The 14,944-nt window shown below is 41.0% G+C and overlaps 1 protein-coding gene across 1 annotated transcript; it reads left to right on the top strand.

The window, feature by feature from the left end:
- The first annotated feature begins 1,257 nt into the window (after positions 1-1,257).
- LOC148025565 (uncharacterized) lies at positions 1,258-6,531 on the top strand. Its single transcript, XM_087692790.1, has 2 exons — positions 1,258-1,495; positions 1,601-6,531. Exon 2 carries the CDS (start codon positions 4,912-4,914, stop codon positions 5,782-5,784), a length of 873 nt encoding a protein of 290 aa, XP_087548916.1. The 5' UTR covers positions 1,258-1,495; positions 1,601-4,911; the 3' UTR covers positions 5,785-6,531.
- Positions 6,532-14,944: the final 8,413 nt, after the last annotated feature.

Genomic DNA, 14,944 nt, shown 5'->3' with positions numbered 1-14,944 from the left:
CTAAGACCATAGAGTTGGATGAAGAGTTATCGAGTGCAGGTGACAAGGCTGAGGAAGCCACTATTGATGATGAGTTAATGCTTGATGTTGTTGCTAATGCAACTGATCCCAAGGCAAATGATGCAAATGCTACTGCTGCCAAGGTTGCCAATGTGAATTCTATTGATGCAAAGCCTAGTGATGCCAGGGCAGCTCGTGATGTTAAGGCTACTAATGAGAAGGTAAAGTATACACATAACATGAAGGAAGGGAAGGATGATGCAAAGCACAGTCATAGAACTATATTGTTGAGATTGGAAGGTAGAGGGAGATATGTCTAGGAGGGTATGACTTTTGGGGTGGACATAGATCTAGGTGATTGCATTGATTTAGCCACTTTGTTAGAGCTTTTTTGTGTCAAAGCAAAGAAGCACCCCATAGGTTGTGGTCAAAAGATGTGTGTTTGCAAGATTTGTGTCCACCCCATAGGATGGTGCAAAGCACTTTCTTTTGGTTTTTTTCACTACCTTCTATCTTTAGTGTGTTGGTTCATAATTCATGTTCTCGTGCATATGATGTTGTCAAGAAGTGAACCGGAGAGAGAGAAAGAGGAGAGAGAAGAATGAAGAAGAGAGAGGAGTGCAGAAGTGAGAGAAAAAGAGTGACAAGGAGAGAGAAATACTAGAATAGGAGAGAGAAAGATAGAATGAAGTAAAAATGATAGGATAGGAAAAAAAGCAATTCTTGGAGAGACAATCTGTAAGAAGATGAGAATAAGGAATTAGTGTAAATAACATTGATATTATGCCATGTCACACTGACATTGGTATAAAAGGAGAGGACATGTAATTTTACATATCTTTTTGACACATTAATACAATTACAGACTTTCTCTCCCTTCTTGCTCACAGCTTCTATGGCTTCCCCTTCTTTCTTGTATTTCTCTCTCTAAATCTAGTCTTTCTCTCTCCTCATCACTCTTATTCTCTCTCTTCCTGCAGTCTTCTCTCTCCTCTTTCTCTCTCCCTGGTTCTCTCTCTGACAAGTGGTATCAGAGCTTCAGTCTTTGATCCATTATTTTCTTCCATTTTCAGTCCCATTTTCCTATTTCAAAACCAATTTCAGACAAAAATGGTACAAGACAGTGACTAGTGGAGTGCTGCAGGACATCTACAGTTAGCAAGAGACTACATCTGGAGATATCCAAGGTCAGATATGGCGGGTAAAGGCTTAAATGGCTGGATGCCATCAAATTTTATGCAAAATTGAAGGTAACTAGGGTAAAGGATGGTTAACCAGGCCTAGTTTGGGAACAAACTGTGGTTACTTTTCAAAAGAGGTCTTCCTTTCCTCTTTCTCAAAGCTTTTGCCAAGCTTTCATGGAGTTGCAGCAGAGATCTTCTCCTAGCTTTCAACCATGAGGTTTTTGAAGGCATTTCATGCTGGAACCTTTCTTTACTCTTCATTCTTAACAAGTGGAGCACCATTATTGAAGGCTTTGAAGAGGCTTTAGGGAGTAAACGTTTCTTCTTCTTCTTCTTCAAGATTTTTTTTTCCAGCATCTATGGTGTTTTCAGCAACCTCTCCTCACAAGTATTTTGTTCTTCTTCAAACCCTAAAGACAGGCAGCACTGAAGATTTCTTCTAAAAGCTGAAGGCAAAATGGAAGAAAATCTTGGACAGCTCTTCCTCCACTTTCAGAAGGGTATTTGTGGATAAGCTGTTGAAGACACAGATATGGCTTCAGCAAAAGATCTCTACATTATGTGGAGCTATTGATTCCTTCCTCTTCAATAGCCTGGTGTTGATCACACGTAGGCAGATTTCTGTGGGCTACCATCACCGGTGAATACTCTTTTCAAGATGGGAGAGATGTCCATTATGACTGAACAGCAGCAATTTGAGTGATATGCATAATACTGGGCAGCTGCCGCTACTCCTAGCAGTGAACGTGGAGGAGGAAATGCTCATCCTCATCAATCTCCCCATCACCATTCTGATCTGCCTCATGTATCATCTCCCATAACTCCTCATTGCTAAATGTAAAGGAGTCTCACGACCTGGTACATCCCTCCTATCAATCACAGCAGATAAAGCCTCAGCCCTGTGCTCTTCAGCAATTGCGTCAGTTTCTGTGCGGATCTCCCCTGCTTTCGCTAGTCGAGGCAAAGCAGAGATAATCCTGCGCAACGCTGCATAATTCTTACGAGCAATAGCATAATGAACAGGACTGTGTGCATACTCCCATATGTGTTTAAGGTGCACAATATATGTATCTAAACTGCAAACCCAAAATGAGAAATGCTGTCCAGATTTGCCATCAAATGTCTACCAGCAGGACCAATATCACTTGATGCAGAAGGATCTACAGCTTCCAAAGGAAAGGTGCCGCAGGCAGAGCAAATGTACTTGCGGGTTAAGTGAAAAAACTTGGACCAACTGATGATAGAAAGCTTCTCAGCAAGACAAGCTAAAGCTTCAGTAGCTATATGCCATGTAAGAGATAGGCTTGGACTCCACTGAGGCCTTATGCAGTTGTCTGGACATATGTCTAGATAAAACAGAAGATGACAACACACAAAATCCATATCCTCATGGGTGTGCTAGTGGTATTGAAAGCTTTTTATATGTTCTCAGATGCAGAGGACAAGTATTACATAAAAAATACTGGGACTGCCCATGGTTGAGATGTTGCTTTCTATGCCTTCAGTTTTTTTTTGAAAGGGGTCATGCTCTTTACTGTGATAGTTCTGATTGGCACAGGGTGGTCATTTTTGAAGCCTATCTGGAGGCAGTTATTTCTACTAGTTGATGTGATTTGTTGCTGTGCTGTACTTTTTCCCATTGTTTGGTCTATCAAGCACCTTCGTGAGGCTACCCGTACAGATGGTAAGGAAGCACGAAATCTGGTGAAGCTAACATTGTTCCGACAATACTCATTGTGGTGGTGAGCTACATCTACTTCGCACGCATTGTGGCTTTTGCATTGGAGCAAATCCAATACATGAACAATAAGGCACTCCAGGAAATTATCGGGTAGTCATGCTTGTGAAAGGGGTATTGAGGCCTGATGTTTTATGAAGGCAGTCACTTTAGACATTCCATTCGCTGCGTTCCTCTACCTCTAATGCTGAAGTAAGTGCAAGCAGATCTGCACACTCTTCCATCAAAACTCTTTCCTGTGGTGTATCCATGTGGTTGCTGCCAGTTTTAGGATGAGAAGTTCCTGAAAAACTATTTCGAGGCTCTTCCATATCCAGACTTCCCTTCAGAAAATACAAGACAGCACTGGCAACTCTCATTTATCCTCAGCTGGACCATGACACAATGTACTGAGAAAGAGAACAATGTTCACCCCATTCTTCGAGTCAATAGTACGCACAACCACCACCAATGCCACCGGGAGGTACACCATATCCAGCTCCTGGCCGGCCACCATACAGTGATGAGGCATAAGCACCTCCCCTTAGCTCTATAGCACTAGATAGGTAGTCTCCTGCAGCCAGAGAAGGCTCAAGAAGACTAGAAGCACCCATATCAGTATAATCAACTCTAGCTCTTGGGTAACCTCTGCAGGCAGAATCATAATAGGCAGCTTCTTCATCCAATGTGGGATATGTTCTCTTGACTCCAAGGCCAGCTTCTGCATAATCACTTACAACTGGAGCATATGCATACCCTCGTTCTGGTCTTTGGGCATACACCTCATCCCGTAAGTAGATGATGTCCTTGAAAGATCTGTCCTGGCAAGAGTTGTGGGTGAATTGATGTTCTCTGGTTCCTGGTCAACATTCTCTTCCAATGACAATCTCATCTTCTTTGATGGCGCATGTCCAGATTTGCCATCAAGTGATATTGGTCCTGCTGTCCAGATTTGCTGTCCAGATTTGCCATCAAATGCTGTCCAGATTTGCCATCAAGTGATATTGGTCCTGCTGGTAGACATCAAATGTCTACCAGCAGGACCAATATATGTATCTCTCAAATGCTGTCCATATTTGCCATCAAATGTCTACCAGCAGGACCAATATCTCTCAAAGCTACTATGTCTAAGACAAGTGTTTCTGTGCCCTCATCACAGCTTTGAGAGATGCACTCAACAAGCCATCAGATGCAGTAAGGTTGTATCTCTCCAGAGCAACTCTTATTGTGGTCCCTCCAAGTCTGGTGGAACATTGGAGGAATCAGATTATAAGGCACACAAAGCCTGATCAGTTACGGATATGTGTATTGATTGATCAAAAAAAGATGCTCCCAAGGTTCAGGATCTTGCATGGAATTTTGATATTGTCATAATCACGTTTTATTGTCAGTGAACCCCCCTTGCCTCCTCTATGCCTGGCTGCCCGACAGAAGGCACAGACAACACAGTAGTTGGCTGGTTGCACATTCCTTTCGGTAGTAAGGATCAGTTGGGCTATTTGTAGAGCACTTCTTGGATGTATCAAGGATGTATTTGCAGGGTTTGTGCATGTCTAATCAGTGTTCTTACTGATCTTAAGTGCCTTACAACTTTCCCTAGTTGAAAGGTAATGATTACGAGGCAAAATAGGGTCATTACAGTGCTAAACAGGGTGCAGTCCAAACAGGGACAGATTTGGGAAAGTTGCTACAGAAATTAGTAGCATCATTCTAACGACAAAGAAACAACTGGAAGTGATACTAGACATCATAAGCTTCGAGTGGAGCCATCAAACATCTCATTTGGACACATATTTCTCGAGCTAGAGCCTATTTGGTACCGGCAGTTCACTAACAGTTCACTGTGGGCAATTCTGGAAATTCTTAAACAGAGAGGGGTATTGCTACTCCTAAATTCAAACCAGGACTTCTACTTGATACTAGACATCCTAACCTTCGAGTCAAGCTATCATACACCTTATTTGGACTTATATTTTTCAAGGAACAACATATCTCTTCAACTTGATTGCAATGGCAGCTGAGAACAATAGCTCCAGCTCTAGTGAACAAGGTTGGCTTCAAACACATGCTAATATTGATAAACTTGGACAAGGTTGGCTTCAAACACAAGCTAGAATTGACAAACTTGGAGTTTTGGCTGATCAGTGTATTGCTCTTATAAAGGCAGTTATGGAAAAAACAGCAAGACCCGAATCAAATGCTTATGCTTATGGCCAGCATCTATATGCTGATGGTACACTTGAATCAAATGCTTATGCTTATGGACAACATGTATGTGCTGATGGTACACACTATGATCTACATGCATCTTATGAATATGAACAGCAACAACATGTAAATGAATATGAGCAGTATGCAAGTATATATGGACAGCATGTTAATGCTTATAAATATGATGTACCATATCATAATGCAGAGTATCATTCCATTGAACCTTGGCAGCAAAATGGCTATTATGGCAACATGCTTATGCTTATGAGCATCCATCTCTTCAGCAAAATAGTTATGATTATACTTGTGAAGCTCTCTTGGTTGACCAGCCCAGTTCTTATGGATGTGACAGAAATGGCTATGCTTATTAGTACACTTCTAGATTTGATCAACAGCAAGCAAGCGATTATGACCAATGCTGTGGGACTAATGATCAAAGGCAGCATGCTTATGTATGTGAGCAGCAAACATCAGTGGAAGCAAATGCATATGCTCAACCAAACTGTCCCTCTGATGTGGAGCAGGGCTATTATCACCATATGCAGTATGGACAGCATGAGCAATATGGTCATGAGCACGGACAGCCATCTGTTGTACATGATGAGCATGGACAGCCATCTGTTATACATGAGCAGCAAGATGACTATGAGCAGCATGTCAAAACTATTATAGAGCTAACCAATGGTGATGAGCAGGTGTGTAAATTGCTATCTAAGGCTAAACGTATTAGATACCTTACTAGTGATACGATATGGAACTGCATGCTGCGGACTTATGCTATTGATGTGCTAAGCCACTATCTTGTAATCACCAAGCCACATGTAGAGCAAAGTCTGCCAAAATATTCTTGGTATTTGAATATTATGATGCAAATGATGGAGAACATCTTGTTGAAGACCATTTTGGTATGATTCCACAACAAGAAGTTCAGTTCAAGAAGGCAGATCATGGACAACATGTGGATTTGGATGATCATCATGCAATGGTGACTTCGTTAGTGAGTACCATCATGATGATCATGCTTCCAGCAGTATTTGATTTTGATCTTATGAAAGTTGATCCAATGCATGGCAACGATACAACTTTTCCTTTTGATCCGGGTGGCTACAGGCTGATTTTGACCTTCTGTATAGATTAGTACTACTATTGAGTATTAGGTAATCTTTTCCTTTACCACTTGTAATGTTGTACAGAGTAGTACTCTGCAGTCCCCCCCACTTGGCTATACCAATAAGTCCGATATTTGTTTTTGAGGACAAAAACCTTCATTTTGAGTGGGGATGGATTGTAAGAAGATGAGAATAAGGAATTAGTGTAAATAACATTGATATTATGCCATGTCACACTGACATTGGTATAGAAGGAGAGGACATGTAATTTTACATATCTTTTTGACACATTAATACAATTACAGACTTTCTCTCCCTTCTTGCTCATAGCTTCTATGGCTTCCCCTTCTTTCTTGTCTTTCTCTCCCTAAATCTAGTCTTTCTCTCTCCTTGTCACTCTTATTCTCTCTCTTCCTGCAGTCTTTCTCTCTCCTCTGCAGTCTTCTCTCTCCTCTTTCTCTCTCCCTGGTTCTCTCTCTGACACAATCCCTAAGACCATAGAGTTGGATGAAGAGTTATCTGTCAAGATTGTGGGAGAGAAGGAAGGAGTCTCACTTGTAGCTTTCTTGCTTGCACAATGGGGGAATACACACAAGGGTGGAGGCTGAAAACAGTTTTCCTCTTCTTAGTTATGTAAGCCAAAAACAACTCTAGTACATAGAAATAGAAGAACCCCATATATGGGTCTCAAACCAAACTCAACTAACTAAGGTGGCAAACTAACTGAGCCACGAACTAGAGTAGATAAGAATAGCTGTCATCTAGCTATTATTCATGGGCGGTGTACCAACCGCATCTGCAACTGACAAGTCGGTGACATAAATGCACAACGGTCACCCTGGCATATCACGAGTGGAGCTCGATATCTCAACACTCCCCCTCGAGCTCAATCCCAATTCTTGCACACCAAGCAGGTCTCTGAACTTGCGCAGCTTCTCTACGCCCAATGCCTTCGTGAATATGTCAGCTACCTGATCCTCTGTGCTGACATAAACTAGATCAATAAGACCTAGTAAAACCCTCTCCCGCACATAGTGATAATGCACCTCAATGTGCTTTGTTCTAGCATGATAGACTGGGTTATTTGCCAAGTGTATACTACTCATGTTGTCACAATAAATGACAACTAGCCCATCTGTAGGCTGATGCATATCATAAAGTAGCTTATGCAACCAAGCTACCTCACATGCAGCCATTGCTGCACCCCTGTACTCAGCCTCTGTGCTCGACAAGGCAATTGTAGGTTGTTTCTTGCTACTCCAAGTGACTGCAGCACTCCCAAAAGAGAACACATATCCACTAGTAGAACGTCTATCGGAAATACTACCAGCCCAATCAGCATTAGTGTATCCATGTAACTATATCTGAACCCCAGTCACATAAAATAGTCCATACTACAATGTGGACTTCACATATCTGAGTATGCGTCTAGCCGCATCCAAATGTGGTTTCCTTGGAGCCTGCATAAACTGACTTACCAATCCAACAGCATAGCTCAAATCTAGCCTGGTAATAGTCATATAAATCAAACTTCCTACTATGCGTTTGTACATAGTAGGGTCTTCCAGAAGCTCACCTACATCTGCGCTCAGCTTCACATTCTGCTCCAAAGGAACTGAAATAGGCTTACAGCCTGTCATCCCATATTTGGACAGCATGTCCAATCCATACTACCTCTGCAAGAGCTGTATCCCACTTGGTGATCTAATCACCTCAATGCCCAAGAAATAACCCAGCTCTCCCAAATCCTTCATCTCAAACTTTTGCTTCAATAGCATTTTCACATGAAGGATATATTCATCACTGTCACCTGTCATAATCAAATCATCAACATAAATGACAAGTAGCATAATACCTTTCTTTGTTTTTCTCACATAAAGTGAGAAATCTGCCTTGGAAATCTGAAAGCCAATAGTGACAAGATACTGTTCTATCTTGTCAGACCATGCTCTAGGTGCTTGCTTCAAGCCATACAAGGCTTTCTTCAACCTGCAAACAAACTCAGGATGAACAGCATGCACATAACCTGGTGGCTGCTCCATATAGACCTCTTCTTGCAAATCACCATGCAAGAAGGCATTCTTTACATCCATCTGATGTAAAGACCATCCCTTTGATGCAGCCATAGCAATGACTGCTCTTACGGTTGCCATCCTTGCAACCGGACTGAATGTTTCTTCATAGTCAATGCCATATGTTTGTGCATACCCCTTGACTACTAATCTTGCCTTGTATCTGTTCACAGAACCATTTTCGTTGTGCTTCACCTTATAAACCCACTTACAGCCAATTGCATTTTCTATCTTTAGGCAAAGGTACCAACTCCCATGTAGCATTTGCTTCCAAGGCATCCACTTCTTCATCCATGGCTTTCTCCCATTTTTCTTTTCCCATGGCTTGCTCAAAAGAAGTGGGTTCTGGTTCCTGTATCACTTTGACCATATATGCATAGTAAATGGCTGTAAATCCATCATATTTCAGCCTATCCACAGGATACCTAGCTCTGGTAGACCTGCACAAAGTAGGTTCACTCCCAGGTGCTCTCAAAACATCCCTGGTCTTCCTTACTCCAGGTGTAACAATAGAAGGAATACCCAACTCATCATCAATGCTCTGTTCTGAGCCACTGGATTCACCATCCACTTAAGAGTGACGTGCATTCACATCAAACATGGGCTGATCTACCTTCTCTTTTCCTTTTCGTAATACCTGTATACCACTATCTGCATTGCTTTGAGAAGATTCTCCTGATCTCAATCTGCCTGTCCATGGCGAAGAATGTGAACCACTGCTAGAGGACGCTCCAAGTCCACTAATATCTTGTGACTGCTGCTGTGAATTCTGTGCAGCATTACCATTTTGTGCATCTACATTATCAATCACATTTACTGGTTTATACTAGCTACTCATCTCATCAAAAACAATATCTCTGCTCACTGTAAACTTACGAGTAGAAGGGTTATAGCATCTATACCCTTTCTACTGCAAAGAGTAACCAATAAAGATGCACTTCTCAGCTTTTGGATCCAACTTGGATCTCAACTCATCTGGCACATGAACATAGGCAATGCAACCAAAAATCTTCAAATGAGAAATATCTAGTTTCCTACCAGTATACCTCTCCTCTGGAGTCATCCCATGTATTACTGCAGTGGGAGTCCTGTTCATTATGTAGACTGCTGTAGCAACTGCTTCAGCCCAGTAAAAATCTGGCAAGTCTTTTTCGTTGAGCATGGCACGAGATACCTCTTCAATATGCATGTTTTTCCTTTCTGCAATTCCATTTTGTTGTGGGGTATGACTACATGAATATTGCTGCTTTATGCCATGCTCCTGCAAGAACCTTGAAAACTCATTTGAGAGGTACTCCCCCCCTCCATCTAACCTTAGGCATTTTATTTGCAGGCATGTTTCTTTTTCAATCATAGTTTTAAGAGTTTTGAAATGCCCAAAAACTTCACTTTTCTTTTTCATAAAATACACCCAAACTTTTCTGCTATAGTCATCAATAAAAGTAACAAAATAATGACAGCCTCCAAGAGATGCAGCTTTAGTAGTCCACACATCAGAGTGGATTAATTCCAATGGCTTCTCACTCTCTTGAACATGTCTAGGAAATGGTTTCCTTGCCTGTTTTCCAAACTGGCAGGCTTCACATACCTTATGCATTTCTGCAAACTTGAATTTAGGCAATCCTGCAACAATATTTTGGGCCTGCATTGATTTAAGACGATGTACATTAACATGACCAATGCGTTTATGCCAGATATCAATATCTGCAACTACACCGGTCCCATGTGCAAACATTGCACTTTTTTCTTTTATGCAGCTATAAGTTCTACAATGATCGTTACTTTTCCTTGCCTAAACTATAATGATTGACAATTTAAAGCTAACTCATATAAACCCTACGTTGATTTACATCAAGAACTATGCCTATAAACCCTTCATTTAATGCATTGAATTCAAGCTTTAATATGAAAATGCATCATTTTCTAAATACAAACTTCAATAAAGGAACTCCATGCATGAGCGAATGCCATGAGACCATTTATGATTTAACCCGTCCTTTAGCACTTAACCGACCTAAAATGTAACCATCCTTACATGCAATTTGCAAGTTCATAATTCCTTTCCATGCATTGCGACGATTTGGACACTCAATTCAGACATGTCTACATCCAACGTAAACATTCTGCCCTTCTTCTTTCCTTTTGCTATCAAGCGACCTTTATTTTTCATATCCTCAACAAAGCATCCATGAGGATTAAATCTGACCTACAAGCCCTGCTCAACCATTTGACCAACAGAAACCAGATTCTTGGTGATATTCGGGACATGAGATACATCGGACAGGTATTTCTTTTTCCCATCCTGCATAGACAAATGAATTTTTCAATCTGCACAATAGGATGTGCAGTATCATCACCAGTCTCCACAAATCCTGGTTTTTCCATTTTCCTTGCATCCTCCATCCATTCTGCATGACCTGTCATGTGGTTTGATGCACCTGAGTCAACATACCACACATTGTTGCTTTCTTCTGCACTTGTCACAGAATTGTTCATGTGCTGCACCATAAACAAATGCTCATTTCTGTCATCACCCTGTCTACTAGAAGATGCATAATTCCCTTGTTGCAATTTTTCATTCGTAATGTCATTCTGCTTTTTATAGCAGTCTTTAGCCATATGACCCATTTTACCACAGTAGTAGCATTCAACATTGTTGTTTGCATTTTGGCCTCTTTGCCATCCACCATGACCTCTTTGGCTCCCCCTGCCTCTAGAGTTACCACGTCCTCCTCCATAGGACTGGTTTTCTTGAGTCTGCTGCATATTCTGATTTCTACCACGGCCTCCAAATCGGCCTCCTCTACCTCTGCCTCTACCTCTTCCAGCATTTGAGTAGAAGACAGATTCTTTTGAAGTTCCTCCTGAAGAAGATGCACCACCATTTCTTTGCTCCTCAAAAATTAGAAGAGCGATCAACTCCTCAAAATCAGGAAATCTTTCACGAACTGAAATGGATATCCGAAACTGTACATAATCCTTTCCTAGACCATTCAAGGTCACAGAAACTAAATCATCATCTTCCACTGGTGACCCAATGGAAGCAAGGGCATCTGCAATCTTCTTCACCTTCATGTGGTAGTCATTGATGCTCATACTTTCTCTTTGCACATTATGCAACTCTTGCTTGAGCTGCATTTTCCTGGCTTGCGTATTTGTGCTATACATTTTTGACAAAGTATCCCATGCCTCCTTTGGCGTACTTGCATCCTGAATATGCACAATCATAGAGTCTGAAATACTGATAGACAGCCAGTACATAACTTTCCTGGCTCTCTCATGCCATGCTTTGAATGCTTGCATTTTTTGTTGATTGGGAACATCAGGAAGAACTGGTTCTTCTTCATTTCCTACAACAAATTCCCAATATCCTTTTCCCATAAGGAAATTCGTCATTCTAAACTTCCATGCTTGGAAGTTGTTCTTGTCAAGCTTTTCAGTTACAATCTGTGAAAGAGAATCAGACGCCATTACAGAATACTGCAAAAAATTATGTCACTGCAAAAAACACAGCTTCACCCTCACAAGGGCAAATCTGCAAAACTGGCGAAAGTGGTATTTGACCACACAGTCACTTCCTAGTGACGATTTTGCATAAATATGAAACAAGGATGATTCTGTAACTCCCAATGTCTCTGCACTCAAGCATACAATGCAATTTCTGTGGCAACTTTTCACCGACCTGTAGAACAATGGTCGCACAGCATAAAACAGGGCATTTTCCTAAGTGCGTGCAGAAAACTTCCGCCTCCAAAACAGGCCCCGAAATGGCCTCAAATCAAAAAAATAGGGTCACCAATGGCTAAAGCCCTTACCCACAGCATATACTTCCCTCTTGCTTCATCGCGAAGGGCGTCTCAACCTGAGACAATGCACTCTTGCAATTTCCAGTTGTGCTACCTTCAGAGATCTGCTCCCAAAACAGAAAATGAAAGCAACACTGCTCCTCTTACCAGAACACCGCGAACTTGGCTTGCTTTCTTGAGCTCCTTACCACGAACAAGGCTCTGATACCATGTCAAGATTGTGGGAGAGAAGGAAGGAGTCTCACTTGTAGCTTTCTTGCTTGCACAATGGGGGAATACACACAAGGGTGGAGGCTGAAAACAGTTTTCCTCTTCTTAGTTGTGTAGGCCAAAAAGAACTCTAGTACATAGAAATAGAAGAACCCTATATATGGGTCTCAAACCAAACTCAACTAACTAAGGTGGCATACTAACTGAGCCACGAACTAGAGTAGATAAGGATAGCTGTCATCTAGCTATTATTCATGGGCGGTGTACCAACCGCATCTGCAACTGACAAGTCGGTGACATAAATGCACAACGGTCACCCTGGCATATCACGAGTGGAGCTCAATATCTCAATATTATCGAGTGTAGGTGACAAGGCTGAGGAAGCCACTATTAATGATGAGTTAATGCTTGATGATGTTTCTAATGCAACTGATCCCAAGGAAAATGATGCAAAGGCTACTGCTGCCAAGGTTGCCAATGTGTATGCTATTGATGCAAAGCCTGGTGATATGGTAGAACATAGTACTACTATGTTTTTAGCATTACAAATGGAAAAATGAATGAAAGATGAGAGACAACTTGCTATATAAACAAACCCTATTGAACCACATTTGCCATAACTTCTGATAGAAGTATCCAAAGGAAGCATGCCACATGTCAAGATGCAATTCCTAAAGAGTACTTTGACCCTATGTAGGGGACATAATTCTGGAAATTAGGTAGAATAAAATCTATTCTAAAACAGTCTGCTATTAGATCCCTGTCTACACCATAACTTGCTCCATAGTCAGTAAGCTTCAGCCACACCACTAATGTGTCGCGTTGTGAGACAGATTGAGAACTCTCGCCTCGTAGTTTGATTGTTGGAAGGCATTGGGCCTCTATTTACTCGAGATCACAAGCACAAAGGAAAGAAAACACTCAAAGAACTCAAAACAATTTGATTTATTGATTCACAAAAGTTGTTTACACAAAATCGAATTCGTTCGGTTACTCAATGCTTGGAACAAATTCTTAACACATCTCAGAGATGTGCTCACACTCCATGATGCTTTCTCCAACTCTTTGACTTCAGTGCACATAACATAGTAGCCCACTGCACTCACACACTTATATAGCTCCAACTTGAATAGATGAATCAACACATAATAGGCACTCAGAACCAGTATATCTGTCAATATAATTAGAACCAGTGTGTATTGGAGGTAAAACTCTATTCCAAATCCAATATGTTGAAGGCCCTCAACAATATCAAGACATCAGAGCACATTCATGTTAAAGATAATATGAAGAATACTTATGTAAGAGAATGCTGAAGTGATGATGTACCAAAGCTGCCCTGCTGTTAGGATTGAGTCATAGGTAATCCCAGCATCTACTTACCCCACGTTTCTTTTTTGAATGTTAAACCATACAACACTACAAAATCTATTATACAACTATTGGTGACCTTTTCTGCAATCATCCACAGCAATTATACATCCTGAATACACTCCTTGCAGCAAGATCAACAATTTTCAATAGAGTTGGCCCTGCTCCAATTGTGCTTCCATGTCAAAGCAATATAAAAAAAAGTGTAAAGCTTTAAAAAAAGACTTAAATGTTCCATGATCCTTCATTTTTCTGGACATTTCCACTCCATAGCATCCCAACGTTTAAATACTAATGCTCTTCCAACTTCAATTATATCCATCTTGAAACATTTGTTGTGGCATGATTGGAAAAACTTTCTGCATTAATTATAACATCCTTCCATGTAGTTGATTTACCTCTTGCAATAGCCAGCTTTCTCTACAAGCTAAGGGTATTGTTTGATTGAATTTGTTGAGGTCGAAAGCAAATCACGAAGCTCCATGGCTCCCATCCCTCTAAAATTCTGCAATGACAGAAGCATAACATTCTGATGCACAGTTGCCTCACTGTTGTCTCTTTTTTTAAAAACCCTCTTTTTTAAAAAATATCATGGCTCCCTCTTCAAAAATCAAGGCCTCCCATGAATAGCGCTCCTAGAATATCCAAATGTCAAGGATTCACAAAAAAGAGCCAAGCCTCCTCATCACTTTGACTCTTACTTGAGTGATTTCCATAACCACTATGTTCAATTTCTAGCAAAGGCAAACTCATCCTCTTCAATGTAGCATGAGAAGGCCCATTTGAATCACAAAAAACCCCACTCTTGCATTCCACATCATCTTCTGCATTATCAATATCATAAAATGGATTTCTATGTGCACAAGAATGGACTGTGAAGATGTGTGGATCCACTCTGTGTGTATAATGACAACCTCCTCAAAGCCCCTAAATGGCCTTATCATGCCCGAGAGATCCAACTTTGACATGTTAAGAGAAAGATTTTGTGTGCTTGAATCTTTTACATGCAAGGGACTTGATGACAATCAAGTTCTATGTTCTTAGATTCTGTTAAGATTGGATCATGCATACTCTTCCCTAGCTCTTGGCTTGACAACTCTATTACTATTGTTTTGTCCAAGAAATGCATATGATCCTAGGCCTCTTCAAGAGAACCACAATCAGCATACATGTTTATCAATGCACGGCCAATAAAAAGGTCTCCCTCCACTCCCTTCCTAATTGATTTATCATGTAGTTCTCTGCCTACATCTATAGCTCCCAT

Source organism: Lygodium microphyllum, chromosome 14, assembly GCF_053477565.2.
Source record: "Lygodium microphyllum isolate KBCC chromosome 14, Lygodium_microphyllum_v1.1.10, whole genome shotgun sequence".
In the NCBI taxonomy this organism is placed as follows: domain Eukaryota; kingdom Viridiplantae; phylum Streptophyta; class Polypodiopsida; order Schizaeales; family Lygodiaceae; genus Lygodium; species Lygodium microphyllum.
The sequence above is the reverse complement of the archived record's forward strand: the minus strand, read 5'-3'. Positions and strand labels throughout refer to the sequence as shown.